An 18779-nucleotide genomic window follows, 5' to 3' on the forward strand; every position below is an offset into this window, starting at 1 on the left:
AGCTGTTTACGTACATGTAAGGTATAGTGGAGAATGATAAGACTTAGAGTTGTACAATGGTCGGTCCGGACCAAAAAAATCGACAGGATTGATCGATTCGGTCTGGTCTGGACTGGACCTAGAAACACGAGGTTCGGTTTTGGTCCAAGACTTCTCAGACAAAACTCCACAGTCTACGATTTCTCGGACTGAATTGGACCAGACCGACCGAATTAAAAAATATATATTTTTGATTATATATATATATTATTTTATATAATAATTATATAATTAATTATGTAATTTTCATCTAACTTATTCCAATTTATAATATAAAATTTTAAATATATAATTATAAAATAATATTATACTAATTAAGTAGTGTATATTATCAATTAACTTATAACTAATTCACCATTAAGTAATTATTAACATCTACATTTGTATCTAATTAAAGTTATTAGATAATTTTTTTGTAAATTACCTAAGTTGTAAGTAAATATAAAGCAATTGGTATATATAATTTATAATATGTATTATGTATATATATAATTTATAATTTATAATATATATTACTGACTATATAAAATATTTTTTTAATAAATAAATTAGTTACAGAATCTATATTAATAATTCACTTAATTTTAATTTAGTAATTTAAATAAATTTTTTAATTAATTTATTTAAAAAAATAAAAAAATAATTAAACTAGACCAAAAGGACAGATAAAATGAGACTGAACCGAATACGGACCAAACCGATTGGATTAACTAGATGTTTGATTTGAAAAAAATGATGACTGAATCGAACCGGACGATACCAGACCGTTTTCACCATTAAGACTTGACTGCCCCCACGCATCTGCTTCTTTTTAGGCACTCGAATATTCTAGCTTAGCTTTTTACCTATCACAAGCCTAGGATTTGAGAACGGATTAATCATCCAACACCAGCCAGCGCTTCCCGTCTTTTCCACAGGGAAAAAGCGCCTCTCCTTAATTTGCTCTCAAATAATATACTTTGCGGATGGAAGTAACATCGGGAATCCTAGAAGAAATGGAGGTTGAAGAATTATTAGAGATGAAAAGGGTCACATGATATTTATTTTTGGTAAATATTATAGTATCAGTTTTAACAATGTATATATCATTGTGATTTGAATTCTCTCGGATGGGTTGAATCTCTGTGCATATAGCTTACGTTGAAGTGAAAATTGATTCTCAACTTGTGGTAAACTGGTGGGAGAAGGGTGTGCTTGTCCCTTAGAGGAGTCAGAAGTACTAGAATGAAAAGCTAAATTGATGGCACATTCGATATTGGAGGTAGGGGTGTACAGAAACCGACACCACCGGCCGCCTTCGACGCAAACCGACCGGCCGCGTCAGGAACCGGCCGGAACTGCCTGTGAACCGGTCGACGGAAGGTAGCTATTCTTCAAAATCGATCAACGTCGATTCGGCAGCGGTTTGACTCTAGTTCAAACCGCTGAACCGGCCGACTTAATAAGGTATATGATTTTTTATTTATACCTTACTTAAATGACGCCGTTTTACTTAAATAAGTGAAACGACGTCGTTTAATATCTGAAGTTTTAAAAAAAAAACTTAATGAAACGGTGCCGTTTTATTTTAGGGTTTAAAGTCCCCCGGTACCCTTCTTCTTCCTCCTCTCTTATTTCATTTGTTCAACGCCGCCCTCTCTCTCTCTCTCTCTCTCTCTCTCTCTCTCTCTCTCTCTCTCTCTCTCTCTCTCTCTCTCTCTCTCTCTCTCTCAGTGTCGCACCTCTCGGTGTCGTCTCTCACGGTCTCACCTTTCGGCAGTCACTGTGGCGTCATCGCCTGAAAATAGGCTCCGTCGCCACCGAAGACTCCGATGAATCGATCGGAGTGACGCCGAGACTGATGTAAACGGTTTTCTCTCCTTTAAACGGCCAGTTTCGGTCGAGATTCATCATCTTTCAATGATATCGGTTCGGTTTCGATTTTGGTCCAAAACCGAAACCGAATGATCGGTTTTCACCCCTAATTGGAGATTAAAGAATTATTAGAGATGAAAAGGATCACATGATATTTACTTTTCGTAAATATTATAGTATCAGTTTTAACAATATCATTGTGATTTGAACTCTCTCGGATGGGTTGAATCTCTGTGCATATAACTCATGTTGAAGTGAAAATTGATTCTTAACTTGTGGTGAACTGGTGGGAGAAGGGTATGCTTGTCCCTTGGAGGAGTCAGAAGCACTAGAGTGAAAAGCTATATAAATTGATGGCACATTCGATATTGGTGGTTCGGATTTTCTACTCTATTAGATAAACGAATCACGCGCAGAGAGATTAACCAAGTTGGATTCTATTGGTAAATGAATCATTTTTTGAGAATAAAAACAGCTTGGCGCCTAAAGACATCCTGAGAGCCATTAGCATGGATCAATGGTTTACACGTAATTTGACATAAATAACATGCTTGTATACATGCTTAGTTAGTTTTATTTTATTAAGGTATGTATCTTGCTTTCCCTTTTCGTTTTAATGCTTATTTTATTATCTTGTATAGTACTTGTTATTTATATAATTATTTTTTATGCATGTATTTGGATTTTATGATTTATTGTAACCACTAGGCGTCGGTTGTAACTACTATATTTCTCCACCATAAGTAAAGGTTATCAATAAAATTGGGATGCCGTTCTTTTCCTAAAAAAAAAATACTTGCATTGCTAATATTGATTCTTATTTTCTTTATATATATAGACCACATGATGATGATCTAATTGAATCATCTTGGAATGTGATAATCTCTCTCGTGAGTTACTGGAAAACAATCTAGTAACGGACTCATGACATTATAATCCTGGAAGCCATGAATTAGTTGTTGGATGATATTAATGCAGTACTGATTCAAAATAATTACCACATGATCACATGGAACTGGAGCTTCTCGTCCATTGCATATGATAGATCATATATATTTTGTGGCTCAACATGCAATTTAATATCAAACCGCATGCAAGCTATATATTAAGATTCGTATATAAAAGTACCAACTACGCGCATTGCGCACAATCTGATAAAATGGGCCGCAGCTTCCAATAGTTCACGTGGAAGCATTCTCAACATGACCAGGCAACGTACGTACAGTTGAATTTGAGCATGGCATTTTGTGCATTCTGTAGATATGTTGCTCATGAATCAGGAAATAATTAACTCGACTGAAAATCCACTCACCATAGACATCGATGTTTCTTACCGTTAGACCCTCAGGTAAATGTGTTCTCAAACGTATAAGAGTCTAACGTCCTAATAACCTATACGTATTCGTATAAATTATTTAAGTGGAAAAGTAATTAATCGCCAGGGGATCAGAACCGGAGGACAATCTGGTACATTCAACAAAATTTGTCATTTTCCTACTACTCTATCAGTTCCACCTCTCCAATTATTGTTTCCTTTTTATGGGCTTTCCATCCCACCCTGTAAATATCTGTGCTTGCTCCATATTTACTTCCAAATTAAATAAGCTCTCTCTCTCTCTCTCTCTCTCTCTCTCTCTCTCTCCATGGCTAGTGAGCAGGAAATCTCAAATGCTTCGCGCATGCACTATATGACCGATGACGACCACAGCGATACTAGCAGTGAAGAGGAAGAAGTAGCAGAAGAAGAAGATCATGGAGACGAAAATGAAAGCACGAATATTAGTGATTGTAAAAACAATATGTATTTCATGTGCGTGCCTCGCCGGAGGCAGGGAGGGTGGTCCCTAGGGCAGGTCTTGGACCCGAGGACCAAGTGGGTTCAAGAATGGAACAGGGTTTTCCTCTTGGTGTGCGCCACGGGACTCTTCGTCGACCCTCTCTTCTTTTACGCGCTGTCCATAAGCGACACCTGCATGTGCCTCTTCATAGATGGGTGGTTCGCCATCACGGTCACGGTGCTCCGGTGCATGACCGACGCCTTGCACGTCTGGAACATGTGGTTGCAGCTCAAGATGGCCGAACGGTCCTTTTCCGCCGGGGGCATGAGTGGGCTGCTCAGGCCGGATACCACTCCTCGCTCTGTGGCTCTCCGGTACTTGAAGGCCAAGAAGGGTTTTTTCTTCGATCTCTTTGTGATTCTTCCACTTCCACAGGTGAGGATTTTCTTTACATAATTAACCTCATCAATGATAACTTGCCATCTTTGTCGTGTCCTCATCAATATTATTTATTATAAATTTCATTGCCAGAAGGATTCCGATTATAGCCACACAAACATATCATGCCATTTTGTCAGCTAGTGTTCGAGGCGATGACAAGTGCATGACATTAGTTGTTTTATCCATGCAGATTGCCCCTCACTCATAATCTGCATTAAGAACATGTGATGTACCCATGTCCTTTCCTAGGTGTTTTAGAAGGGCTATAATTGGAAATATGAAACTATAATTTATTTTATACTTGTGGGAATTAGTATTAGGCCGCTAATATAATTTTTGAAGAGCCGGACTCCAATGATGTCACTAAAAGACATTAGGATTTTAGTATGTCGTTGCTAGTGGTAGATTATTTAGATGGTCGCAATTAATTTTTTTTTAATAAACTAGGAGGCATTAAATATATAATTGTGATACCACATAAAAAAGGTAATGATGGTTGTATAAATTAAAGGACATAATAATATTTTTCCATGTTTTAAAGTTCCATTCATATAATTTCTCATTTTAAGTAATAATATTAAGGGCAATAATTCTACACAATTTTTATTTATTATTCACATGTTTCTTAAATATTGTGTGCGCATTAACTTTCATGACAGGTTCTTAAATCTTAATATTCTCAAGTTAAATAGTTTATACTTACTTAGCCGTCTGTTCTAACTTTTTCTTCATTGATCATTAGTGTATCTTACTAAGTTTTTATTTTATTTTTCCTTACCAACTTCTATGTTGATATGCCTCTCGTCTTATCTTTAATTTTATTAGTAATATTATCTTGATAAAAGAGTGGTAAACTGATATAACAAGTTTTGAGTGATCTAATTAAAAATACGAATAGAATTTTAAGAAATCTATCGTGAAGTTTCCAAAAAATTAATGGTAATCCGAAAATATTTGATGAAATTTTAAATGTTCAGAGAATTAAAAGCAGCCTCTGGTCTTTTCAAAGATCAGTTACACTGGCCTCTTTTCATGAAGTGTAGGCAATTTTTGAGCTTGAGACTTCCCATTTCTAACTCAAGTATGAGAAGTGTACCTACGTATGCTTAGTTTTCCATCAATATTCGATACTAGCGACTGATGATCTTGTACTTGGGGAATAGGATAATTGGCAAATGCATGGCTCGATCGGCCTTTTTTATGAGAAAAAAAATTGATCAATAATTTTCTATACAAAGAAAATGATGTGAACAGCATCAGGTCCTTGATAAAGTAGATCGACAGCAAACTAAAATTTACGATAAGCAATTAAAATGCAAATATGCTCAAGTTTGACTGGAAAAAAAACTATGTTATCATAGAAGCACATGCATGCATATTGGTCTGCAACTCTCCCCTAAGCCACAGTACTTCACAAAATATCTAACTCAGCTTTATTCACTGAAGAGACCAGCTAGCTGTCTACATTTTTCCAGATTACGCGTCATGTCTAATATTTTTCTTGTCCACGACCCAGGCACAAAAACCTATTAATGGATCCATCCAGCTAAGGTTGATTTGATGTTGAATAATATATATCATTTCTCACATAGCTAGGAGTCCTTTAAATACTAAGAGTCTAGGGGCAGGCACGTATGTATAGATGAAGCCGAATGTGCTATATCCCCACATTTGGAACGAGCTAGTAATAAATGCCTTCAATGAAATTTGGGGTACTTTTTTTTCTGCCCTGCCAATAATTTCAAATACACACACATATCTATATATATAGAGAGAGAGAGAGAGAGAGAGAGAGAGAGAGAGAGAGAGAGAGAGAGAGAGAGAGAGAGAGAGAGAGAGAGAGAGCTTTTATTGTTTAATTATACTATAATACTACTAACAAAATGAACATAATGCAGGTTGTTTTATGGGTAGCTATTCCCTCTCTTCTGGAAAGAGGACAAATAACCGTTGTGATGACGGTTTACTTAATCATATTCCTTTTCCAATATCTACCAAAGATCTACCATTCTGTCTGGCTCTTGCGTCGCATGCAAAACCTCTCTGGCTACATCTTTGGAACAGTTTGGTGGGGAATAGCCCTCAACTTGATTGCATATTTCGTAGCCTCGCATGTAAGTTCCCCTTTTTCCGGTGCAGTATTTAATTAGTTCCTTTCCTGTGAAGTTATAATCCCTTGATTTGTCGCTTAGGCTTTAACTAGTATCATTTCAAATAAAGAGCTAGCAGTAAAAATATAAAAGCTAGATGAAAAGATTGGGAAATGTTACGAACGTTTGTACAAAGCTAAACCATTAATTAGTTATGCGCCATGTGAACCAAAAAAAGGTATCATCCTTGTCCTTCTTTTTAATAAAAAAAGAAATAAACGAGAATAACGATGTAACGTAAGTACTTATAAAGACTAGATAGAATCTTCATGTTAATTATGCAGTTGAGTACTTTAGTCTATAGTATTACAGTTCCAACTGTTCAAGTCTTAACGTTGATTTTGGGGTTGATCTGGAAGCGAAAAAATGTCTTGCCTTAGGCTTTAACAGGGAGAGAAAGTAACCAATTAAAAGAAAAAGCCTTTCGCAAAACAAATGTGAGAGAATTTTTCGAGGGGTGAAAATACAGGAAGTGGGGCATCGTGATCCATGTGATATATGGTAACTCGATCCTGAAAGGTAATATATATATATATATATATATAATTAAGCTAAAAGACTTGCAAATGTTTATTCACATACCGACATACGTACATGAGAAGTTCTATGTCACATTCAAACAGTCATGAGCTTGTGATGTTTCTTCTTTTGCAATCTTGGTACGTAGCAGGCACTAGGCCTAGGTAAAAGCCTCATCATTGAGGCTCTAGGCCTTATTTGGTTAACTAAAATTAAAAATCATATCTCATCTTAATTCATCATTACACATTTTTCAAATCCCAATACAAATTATAATAAATAATCTAACTTTTTCAAATCTCAATACAAAAATAATATTCAAAAATTATATTATAACAATATTTTATTTATTACTATTTAAAACATCTCATTTCATCTCATCTCATCTGTGTAACCAAGCGGGGCCAAGTCTCATTTCATTTTATCATTATAATTTTTATATAAATATAATAAATATTTCAATTTTTTTAAATTTTAAAATAAAACTAACATTAAAAAATTATATTATATTAATATTTTATTCAATTTTTTTAAAAATATTTCATCTCATGTGTATAAACAAACAAGGAATAACAAGATCGTGCTTTACTACATGATCTATAGGACTGCTAAATTCCTAATTACTTCGAAAAGAATATTTCCGAGATTGATCTCATCCTTTAATTTCTCTAAAATAAATAAAGAATGGCTTTTTGCTGAAAAAAACTCTAATATTTATGAATATGAACTCCATAATCAAATAAATCTTGTTAGAAGTTGACCTCTGACGCTCAATTTTTTGAGACTATGTTTCACTGTTTTTTCCTCTATACGCGTCAGGCGGCGGGAGCATGTTGGTACTTGCTAGGAATCCAAAGAGCTACACAATGCCTGAAAGAGCAATGCAGAGCAACTAATAGTTGTGGTTTCAGAATGCTATCTTGTAAAGAACCCATATATTACGGAACAACAAGCATGGTGAGAGATGGAGCTAGATTGTTATGGGCAGAGAACAAGCAGGCAAGGTCTACCTGCTTAGAAAGCTCTGAGAATTATCAGTATGGAGCCTATAAATGGACTGTTCAAATTGTTACAAACGATAGCCGCTTGGAGAAGATACTTTTTCCCATCTTTTGGGGTCTAATGACTCTTAGGTACTACATATTTTCTCCCCCCTCCTACGTTTTTGGTTAATCCTTCAACAGTAAGCGTTAAGTAATGTCTACACGTTTTCTTAAGTTGTTCTTTTCCAGCTTGTTTTGTTTGGTAGTTAATAATTAAGCAGATGGAGTGGACATTGGGGTGAGAAAAAATGGAGCATAAACAGTTATTTAAACAGTTCTTAAAGTGCTTTAATTATATGCCTAAAGGTACTATGTCTTATGCATGCACATCGCTTTTTACCTGGCCTCTCAAAGCATATATCTTTGACGTATATATATGCGTGGGGCTAGCTTCATGTGTGGATAGACACAGACTTGGATGGATGCTAGCTTTTTTCTAGAGGGGCATATATATTCGTCAAAGCAGTTCTTTTTGAGCATTAGGATATTGCTCATCAATCATTATCTGCATAACGATCATTTGGGAATATTAAAAACATGAAGAGTATTTTATATTCCTAATGATTTTGGCTTATGCGCGCGCATGCATCGATCGCCTTTTGTCCTTTCAAATCATCGGTGTCTTTGACGTATATATGCGTATGTCTTTTTCACTTGCATGTGAATCATAAATAGGTTCGGTCAAAGCACAGTTCTTTTCCGAACATTTTGATATTGCTAATCGTTTCTAGCTTGTTATGAGCAGCACCTTTGGGAACTTGGAGAGCACTACAGAATGGTTAGAAGTTGTTTTCAATATCATCGTTCTAACCAGTGGACTCCTTTTGGTCACCATGTTGATTGGAAATATCAAGGTAATGCTTCATGCCAAAATTTAACCGCACAGTGAGCTCTGCATATTATCATATAGAAAAAAAACCTATATTCATAAATTTTTTCCCAACAGTTTGAGACTATTGAGTTTATGGCATAAGTGGATATTATATTTGGCAAATCATTATATTAATCTATCAAATTAATTGAAAAGGTGATTTTCTGTTAGTAAGATGGAAAATAATAGTTCACTTTTTGCTTCTATTGAAGGGTGAAGCGTGCGTGCGCTCATATATATATATATATATATATATATATATATAATATACACCATAAGAGGAGTGCTACATTCATGGACAAATTATATAAATGTAATCCTACAAACTAACGTGATTTTATTTGATTTAATAGATATATTTTATATGATAAAATAACTTTACATTATGATGTAACACATCAGATTACGTCAATTTGTAAAATTACTTTTGTGTAATCTTTTATGAATAGAATATTTTTTGTACGTAATGATTGTTAGCTAGATAGTTGTTTTTTCTTTTCTTCTGTTTTTGTTTCCTAATAACAAATGTTGTCATAGTTAATCCTATGGCCATGTATACATGCAGGTGTTCTTGCACGCAACTACGTCAAAGAAACAAGCAATGCAATTGAAAATGAGGAATCTAGAGTGGTGGATGAAGAGGCGGCGGCTGCCTCCAGGGTTCAGGCAGCGAGTGCGTAACTATGAGAGGCAAAGATGGGCTGCAATGCGTGGAGTTGATGAATGCGAGATGATAAGTAACCTCCCTGAAGGCCTTAGGAGGGACATCAAGTACCATCTCTGTTTGGACTTGGTTAGACAGGTAATTAATTTTTCATTTTTATTGTTTTTTGCTAGACAGAGATAGGTGATTAATTAACATCATATATATATTATCGATATTTCTCACCACATGAATTTTCAAATGGCAGTCTATTAATTAATAAGCTGCTAACTTAGTCGAATCCGTTTCAGGTCCCATTGTTCCAGCACATGGATGATCTGGTCCTAGAGAACATCTGTGACCGTGTGAAGTCCCTCATATTCACCAAGGGAGAAACAGTAAGTAGCAAAATTCAAATATTTTCATCGCAACATCACTACGAAAATAAGTAATATTGGAAACCTAAGTAGTAAAGGTTAACCATGAAGTTGTGTTCCATGCATGCAGATAACTAGAGAGGGCGACCCAGTTCAGAGAATGCTATTTATAGTGAGGGGTCATCTTCAAAGCAGCCAAGTTCTTCGAGATGGCGTTAAGAGTTGCTGCATGTTAGGCCCCGGAAACTTCAGTGGTGATGAACTTCTTTCATGGTGCCTCAGACGACCTTTTATCGAGCGGCTGCCGTCATCTTCATCGACATTAGTGACTATCGAAACAACAGAAGCGTTTGGGCTAGAAGCGGAGGATGTGAAGTATGTTACGCAGCACTTTCGTTACACATTTGTGAACGAGAAGGTTAAGAGGAGCGCCAGATATTACTCGCCCGGATGGAGAACATGGGCGGCCGTGGCGATTCAATTGGCATGGAGGAGGTATAGGCACCGGTTGACGCTGACATCTTTGTCATTTATTAGGCCCAGGAGGCCCGTTTCTCGGTGTTCTTCAATGGGAGAGGACAGGCTCCGGCTTTATACGGCTTTGTTAACTTCACCAAAGCCCGATCAAGATGATTTCTTCGACTATTGAAATTAATCGATCAAAAGCTAGCTACCTAGCTGTACGCAGGCTTCCTGAATATTTCACTTAATTTGCTTGATTTGGCAATAAGTACTTTACACTTCCATATTTCCATTACTGGGGAAAGTTTTTGATAGAGGAAAGGAAAACATGGCTCCTAGCTTGTTCTTGATTCCTAAAATTACTTTTAGGTTAAAAATTAATAATGGGAGGTTCAAAAGATAGTAACTGCTAATTTCTTGAGGCCGTCTTTACAATTTGATCGAGGTGCATGAATGATGTTCTTCTTCGAAACCAGTACTACACGTTCATTCCCTCGAAGATGGATTTACTTGGCCGTCTTTCAACTATCATGTGGTGTAATACATATGGTACCACGTTACCTGAACGCAATTAGCTTAAGTGTTAATGATCAATGGATTTGAGAATGGCTAAAACCGTACCCACCATGCTTAAACAAATAATGTTTAATCAAGTTGAAGCATAGAGAATTTTGGGATAATCAGATCTTTCGGATTATTTTTTTTATTTTGGATTAACTACTAAATTAATGGTTCTTCTGCTAGGCCTTAAAAATAACAATTTTGCTATATATAGTTACTTTTATATATTCTTTATGTATTTATTTTATATATAAAAAAAAAGTGACGCAGTCAATCATATCAACAATATGAACAAAGAGTATACAAAAGTAATTACATATAAAATTTTTGTAAAAATAAAGTTACTCCATGCCTTTAAATTATGGGTTATACTCCGCCCGTGTTTTTAAAATTGATCCAATTAATTATTATGTAAACTAAACTCTGTTCCTAAACCATTAAATTTGCTACTGTGTGACACTATTACACCTGGCATGCCAAGTGTTTAATTTATTTCTTTTAAAAAAAATGGAAATAGACAATAACATACAAAGATTATATTCCAAACTTCATCGAAATAACAAATTCCATTCAATATGAGTTTCTAAAAAGTAACAATAAAATATTATTATTTTTATTAAAAATAAAACTATATATCCCACTTGGCCCACTCAAGGGGAGGCCACCGGCCCACCATCGGCTACTCCCAGAGTAACCTAGATCGGGCCTCCATGGCTAACCCAATGGGGGTTGGGTGGACCTGAACAGCCACTCATAAGGTTCCCTAAGGTGGACAGATCCGTGTGCACAAGGGTCAAGCCTAGAAACACCAAGAAGATCAGGTCGCGTCTCCTGTTTTTTTTTTTCCCTTTTTTTTGTTTTTCAAATGAAAATGTGCAAATTATTACGTGGTTAATTTGGTAATTCACTGCGTCCATGAGAACCTTGACTTTACGAAAAACACAAGAAAAATAAAAAAAGGTTCTTGATTATAAGATATATATGAAGAATTGATATCTGCGTGGATAGCTTGCTGAATTGATGAGTCAATTGTAGGGTGATTTCTCCAGTAGTCGAGATAATTAACCGGCCCTATCGTGCATTTCTACTAGATAAATTTCTGCTTTAATAGCTAGCTTGCCCTACTGAGAAGTTCAAGACCCATTGGTTTATGAATTTTTACCCCTTTATCAGGAACTTTTTCTAATTTTTTATGTACGACAGGTTTACCCCTCTTTTCAACTATAACTTGTGATTTTGTGAACAAGGCTTTGTATTCTCATTGACCATAGTTATATTATTATCACAGTCTTCAATTACAAGGGACAACAAATGGCTTGGACCTTGCGTACGTAGACATCAAATCATGTTGACTTCCTCGCTTCTCATGCCTATATTAATCTATGTGCTTGCACTGATCATGAAACTGTTATATAACTATATGTTTCTCAAAATGGTAATCAGCTGCAAGTTTCAGGGGCAGCGCCTTGGGCTGAGAAGGTACAGAATTCCAGGACCAAAAAATGATTGGAATACGAAAATAAAGATAATATTGATGGATGGATTTAGGATTTTGCCCAAAAAAAAAAAAAAAGATCTTTCAGGTCTACGAAGTTACGAACAAGTTGGACCGGATTAGAGAAGATGAGTAATATGGAGAAGAAATAAAAAAATCAAGCTTTCACTGTCTCTAGGGCTGCAAAGTGGCTTGTCTCAACTTCTGGACCCGCAGAGCCCCTGAAGAGCAAAATGGCAAGGATGCCTATGCAAAAATAGATGAAACAGCCAGAGCAATGGGTGACAAACGAACCAAAATCTGTCCCGACAATGCATTGCCACCCAGGTCCGTATGCACCATCAAATTCCTACAAAATAACAATCCCAATCAATAATCTAGAAGACTAGTCATTCCGATGTTTCACTTTTGCATAGATGCATGGACCTTTAGGGAAGTTGCATCCATTATTCATTGGTTTTGCCAGCTAGTATGAACCGATCATGCATTCATGTTCGTAAGTGTAAAGCTGCATTCATATGTTGATTTTGAGGCAAGTAAAAAGCTGGCCTTGGTGTACCTCATTTAAATTTTGACTAGGTTTTTGTTACATATTATCAGAAGAATAAAAGTTGTTGAAGATATTCCTTTGTATTCATTGTATATAACATTGTGCCCATAGACAGAGTATATATAGGCGTGAGGTACAGCTAGTAATAACAGAAAGCACGTAAAGGAAAATGATGTTGGTTACAACAGAATCAGAATAAAAGGAAAAATGCATGAAAACTCTTAAAGGTTCTAGAGCTGCTGAGATGGCTTCTGCTGCTTCTTATTTTGCTGAGTGGCATTATCTTGGCTTAGGCTAATACGCCCTCGCTAGTCAAGTGGGGTGTCAAGAACATAAAGACTCGATCGAAGAAGAGAAAAACGATCAGAGACCAATGGTTTTGTGAACACGTTTGCCAGTTGGTCTTTGCTGCTGCAGAATTTGACTTGTAATGCTTTGACAGCTACTTTGTCTCTCACAAAGTGAAAATCAATGTCCAAGTGTTTTGTGCGAGAATGAGACACATGATTATAAGTCAAATATGTGGCCCCTAAATTATCGCACCATAAAACAGGTGGCATTAAGAGAGAAAAGTCAAGCTCCTTTATTAAGGTTTGTAACCAAATAAGTTCTACAGTGGTGTTGGCTAGTGACTTGTATTCCGCCTTAGTGCTAGAACGGGCAACAGTACGCTGCTTCTTTGAACTCCATGAAATAGGATGATTACCCAAAAAAATACAATAGCCTCCAATGAATTTTTTGTCATCAGGACATCCAGCCTAGTCCGCATCGGAATAGGCATGTAAGTTGAAGGATGATTGTTTTGAGAAGAAAAGACCATAGTTGATGGTGGATTTTAAGTAGCGAAGAATTCGCTTGACTGCTGTCCAGTGAGAGAGTTTGGGTTCATGCATAAATTGACATGCCTTATTGACAGAGAATGAGATGTCAGGTTTAGTTAAAGAGAGATACTGCAAGCTGCCAACAATGCTTAGATACAAGGTGACATTTTCAAAGGACGGAGAATCAAACTTGGAAAGTTTTGTCGAGGCCGACATGGGTGAGGAAATAGGATTAGCACCACTCATACCAGTTTTTTTTTAAAAGATCAAAAATATATTTCCTTTGACAGATGAGAAGCCCGTCCGAGATATACTCAAGTTCTAACCCAAGGAAGTAAGACAATTTTCCCAGATCTTTAACTGGAAAGGCTATACTGAGTGAGGCAATAAAAACATCAACAGCCAACGAGGAAGATGAAGTAATTATCATGTCATCAACATAAACCAGGATGAACATGCAAAATGTATCTGTGTGCATTATAAAGAGTGAGAGATCAACCTTTGATGCAGAGAAACCATAAGTAAGTAACCATGAGCTCAGAGTTGAGAACCAAGCTCAGGGAGCTTGCTTAAGGCCATAGATGGCCTTGTTTAGTTTACAAACAAAATGGGGCCTTAATGGATCAACAAAGCCTTTCGGTTGTTCCATCAAAATTGTCTCAGAGAGTGGAACATGAAGAAAGGCATTTTGGATGTCAATTTGCCTTAAACACCATCCATGAGTAATGGCAGTAGAGAGCACTGACCGAATAGTGGTAGGCTTTACCACTGGGCTGAAGGTGTCGGTATAGTTTATACCAATTTGTTGATGAAAACCCTTAGCCACAAGCCTCGCCTTCCTTCTTTCAATAGAGCCATTTGATCTCAGCTTCATTCTAAACACCCACCTGCAGCCAATTAGGTTAGAAACAGAGGAGGGAGAAACTAATGTCCAGGTATTGGTTTGGACAAGGGATTGGTATTCTTGGGACATGGTTGTTGTCCATTCGGAAAATTTTGAGGCTTCTGTGAATGAGGATGGCTCATCAGGTACCGTAGTAGTGGAAACGTAGCATTGCTGAGAAGGGTAATGGACAGTGCCATCGGTGAAAATGCGTGGGCGAGAGGAGTTAGTGAGAGATCGTGTAATAATCAGAGATCTGGAAGGGATTAGAGTGGTGGGGACAGGAAGAAGTGCATTGGACTAAGGAGAATGATTTTCTACAAGGGATGAAGACGAGGAACTCTGGGAAGAAGATGAGAGTGAATCGGACAGATGTGATGAGGGAGATACGTCACAAGATCGGCCAAAAGTGAGTTGTGTAGGACTTGGACCAGAAGTGAGTTGTGTAGGAGTTAGGTCAGAAGTGGGTTGTGTAGGAGTAGATTGTCGTGGGCTAGGGGAGGATTGTGTAGGAGTTAGGCTAGGCTGAGGTGGCTCAAGAGTATTTGTTGAGTTGATGTCTTGGGTTGCATTAGACGGGGAGGGTTATGGGCTAAGAATGGAATTGGAAAAATGGGGAAGAAGAGTGGTAGTAGAGGTAGGTAGAATAGAGAGAGGAGCAGAGCTGAGTGTCTTGTGTGGAAAATTCATTTAGTTAAAAATCATATCAAGGGAGATGTAAAGATGATTTTTATGATAATCAAGACACTTGTATCCTTTATGAGATGAGCTAAAGCCAAGAAATAAGCAAGAAGTGGATCGAAAACTTAGCTTGTGGCAAGGACGGAGATTGGGCCAACATTTACAACAAAAAATTTTTAGAAATGAGTAATCAGGTAGTTTATGATAAACCATGAAATATGGAGATCGGTTTTGTAAGACCGGGTTAGGTAGCAAATTAATGAGATAAGTAGCAGTTTCAAAAGTATCGGCTCAGAAAGAAAATGGGAGAAAAGCTTGGGCTAGTAATGCAAGCCTAGTTTCCACGATGTGGCGATATTTACATTCAACTAGACCGTTTTGTTGATGTGTATGTGGGCAAGAAAAACGATGAGTGATGACAAGATTTTTACACAGAGCATTGAAAGAGAGAAATTCGCCTCCGGCATCAGTTTGTAAGGAAATGATTTTTGTGTTAAAGAAGCGTTCAACAAATTTAATAAATGAAATAAAAACTGAGTGGACATCATACTTATTTTTTAAGGGAAAGAACCATGTAAATCTTGTGAAATGATCAACAATAGAAAGATAGTATTTGCAACCAGTTCTTGAAACATAAGGTTGGGCCCCATACATCGGCCCATAACAGTTCTAATGGTTTGGCAGATTTCGTATCACTAAATGAAGGAAATGGAAATTGATGGGCTTTTGCAATGGGGCATTCAGGACATACAAAAGATGATTTACTAGGAACATGAGGCAAACAATTCTGATGCAAAACACCAGAGACGATATAATCAGCTGGATGACCAAGTCTGAGATGCTAGCAGCTTAAGGACATTTCACCGAGATGGATAGAGGATGAAGACAGCGGCAGGGAGGAAGGAAACTTGTAGAGGCCATTATGGGTTGGTCCGCTAATGAGGAGCCTCCCTGTCAGTTTGTCCTTCACAGAGAAATGTGTATCATGAAATTCAAAGAAACACGAATTGTCAGTGCAGAATTGTAAGACCGAAATCAAATTTTTGGTGATAGATGGAACATGAAGAAGATTATGAAGTTTAAAGGAAGAGGAGTTGATGGAAAAATAAGATTCACCAATATTTTGAATGGGTAGACTTGTACCATTTCCAACCCGAATATGCTCATTTCCACTGTAAGGTTCTGATGAGAGGTTGAGTTGAGAGAGGTCATGGGTTATATGGTGAGTAGCACCACTGTCTAGGTACCAAGTAGGATCTGTGATAGCTGATGGGGAGGTATGGTTGGCAGAGAATGAGGTGGGCGGATCATATTGGTAAGCATGATCAAAACGATAGTAATATTGCAATGCAATATGCCCAGTTTTATTACAAACTTGGCATGTGGGTCGCTGGGTGGTATTCTGAGAGGAGTTTCTATAATTGGTGGAAGACCGCCCTCTGGAAGGAGGGAATCTGCCACGGCCTAGATTATTTCATCCTCCACGATAGTATCCACGGCCTCGTTGGTCTCTAGTATTGGCAGTGCTAAGATTTGCTGAGGGTTCAAATGGTGAGGATTTGAGGTTACGATTGGCTTGGCTTAATCTGTTCTCATGAATGAGAAGGAGAGTTCATTGGAGGATATGGGCTTTGCTCGAGTTGTAATGGAGGTGACAAAGTATTCATAGGTTGGACCTAAGCCATTTAGCAGGTAGGTAACATATTCTTTTTCAGAAAGAGGTGTTTCAGTTGCAGCAATAGTATCGGCAAGCATCTTTACTTTGCTGAAATATTCAGTGATTGATTGGTCACCTCTGGACAGATTTGTAAATTGAAATCTAATTTGGAATTCTTTGGCTTAGGCTAATACATATACAGGCTAAGGTACTAGGCAAGATTTTGTGCAATTTCATCTTTTAATTAACATGTTGAAGTATTGAAAAAGTGATATATACTGTACCTTTTTAATGAAGCGGGCAATCTCAGTGGCCTCGGTGACATCGAAAAAGTCGAGCACTTTTTTTGCTAGATCAAGGGCATCATGCTGCATGGTTTGGAGCATATCAGTCTCTCCAATAACTACTTTTCCTTCTAGCATGGTTAATACAGTAGAAAGAAGAAAACTAATTACTTTCTCTGAGACAGTACTCGGACTTGGTGGTGGTACTCTTCGCAGTAAAGCGACAGAAGCAAATTCTGAGACTGGATTTGAGGATGAGGGTATGATGGCATGCACGGAGTGGTAGAGATTATATAGAGTTTGGAAATAAAGGGGCCGGTGCTAATGAGCCAGCCACGCATATTCTTTCCAAAAGAGCAAAAGGGTTAACCACGTATTTCGATCCTTTGTTTGTGGTCACCAAAGTATGCTGTGGACTTGACTCTACCTTAACTTGCCACCGTTATGCTCAGCAGCACATGGAGTAGATGTCTGGGGAAGAGAGCCTGGTAGTCCCAGGCTCGATACACGAAAATTAACCACGAATTTTCTGGTCCTACTTTATTTTGGACACTTCATTCTTTCTTTCTTTATGGCTTATGATCAGTAAGACTTTGCCATGTGTATAGCACACCATGCAAGTGGACGCTGCTTAATTATTTAGTCAGTATCCTATAAAAGAAAGAGATCAAGGCATTGTACGTATAAATAGCAGGAACTGTACATTGTCTCAAATTCACCTACTGGCTCAAGAAAAATTTGGTGACTATATATGTATACCTCCGGTTTCAGAAATGATATTTGAATCTCATCTTTTATTCTTGAAATCAAAGGCCCTCTCATTTCCACTCGTGTTTCTTTCTTTCCGTTTTATGTGGTGTATGGGAAACCTGGCTATTTGTCTGAATAGACACCAAGGGCGTACTCACTATCATTGTCCAAAAAAGAACATCAACTTTGGCAGGCCACCATTAAGGGAGCTTGGATCTTCTAGCGACCTAAAAGTCTAAGAATTTTATCTCCATCACATAACGACTCCTATGGGCATCCTTACCTTTTCTGGCTCATTGTGGTCCTTAATATTTATTGCTCAGCTTCTACAGTTAGTAGGGGTTCCTGTAATCTTCTATATGGCATAGCACCTTGTGTCTCTCATGAACTCTGATACTTTTACACTTGCAAACATGTCAGCCAAATTGTGCCCTTAACAAGCAAGTTTTTTCAAGAACTTGAATCACTAAAAGTATAAAAATAGATTCTAAAATTGAAAGAATGTAAATATTGGTCTTCAAAATTATTCAAGTCTTCAAGATATGGGAGAAAAATAACGCATGGCTGAAATTCTTGGGATGCTTTTCAAAGTATACCACGTCGAATTGTGCTGTCTATGCTTCTATGGAAGATATCAATAACCAAGTAACAACAGATATCCATCTAGTGGTGTAGTTCGCAATCAAACAACTACTTCAAAAGCCCACAGACAGAGAGAGAGCAGTTTCAAAAGTTGCAGGAATGTTAGTCTGTTTATTGGGCCCTATTTTACTTATTTTGGGCCACATTGAAGCCCATATGAATAAATGGTCTGAGGATGCATCGCGCATTCAAGCATACGCGTCAAACGACAAGAAAGGGAACGAGAAGCTAACAAAGTTTGAGCGAGTACCAAGCAGCAATACGTAATTTCAAGTTCC

General features: G+C 37.3%; 2 protein-coding genes across 2 annotated transcripts; one reads left to right on the forward strand and one right to left on the reverse strand.

The window, feature by feature from the left end:
- The first annotated feature begins 3452 nt into the window (after nt 1-3452).
- LOC122281806 (cyclic nucleotide-gated ion channel 4) lies at nt 3453-10590 on the forward strand. Its single transcript, XM_043093607.1, has 7 exons — nt 3453-4106; nt 6011-6226; nt 7601-7914; nt 8570-8678; nt 9261-9497; nt 9650-9736; nt 9846-10590. Exons 1-7 carry the CDS (start codon nt 3537-3539, stop codon nt 10362-10364), a joined length of 2052 nt encoding a protein of 683 aa, XP_042949541.1. The 5' UTR covers nt 3453-3536; the 3' UTR covers nt 10365-10590.
- Nucleotides 10591-12107: 1517 nt separating this feature from the next.
- Nucleotides 12108-17465, reverse strand: LOC122280923 (dynein light chain 2, cytoplasmic-like). The gene is made up of 2 exons (XM_043092056.1): nt 17110-17465; nt 12108-12582 (listed from the first exon to the last, which is right to left on the reverse strand). Exons 1-2 carry the CDS (start codon nt 17245-17247, stop codon nt 12391-12393), a joined length of 330 nt encoding a protein of 109 aa, XP_042947990.1. The 5' UTR covers nt 17248-17465; the 3' UTR covers nt 12108-12390.
- Nucleotides 17466-18779: the final 1314 nt, after the last annotated feature.

This window comes from Carya illinoinensis, chromosome 11, assembly GCF_018687715.1.
Source record: "Carya illinoinensis cultivar Pawnee chromosome 11, C.illinoinensisPawnee_v1, whole genome shotgun sequence".
In the NCBI taxonomy this organism is placed as follows: domain Eukaryota; kingdom Viridiplantae; phylum Streptophyta; class Magnoliopsida; order Fagales; family Juglandaceae; genus Carya; species Carya illinoinensis.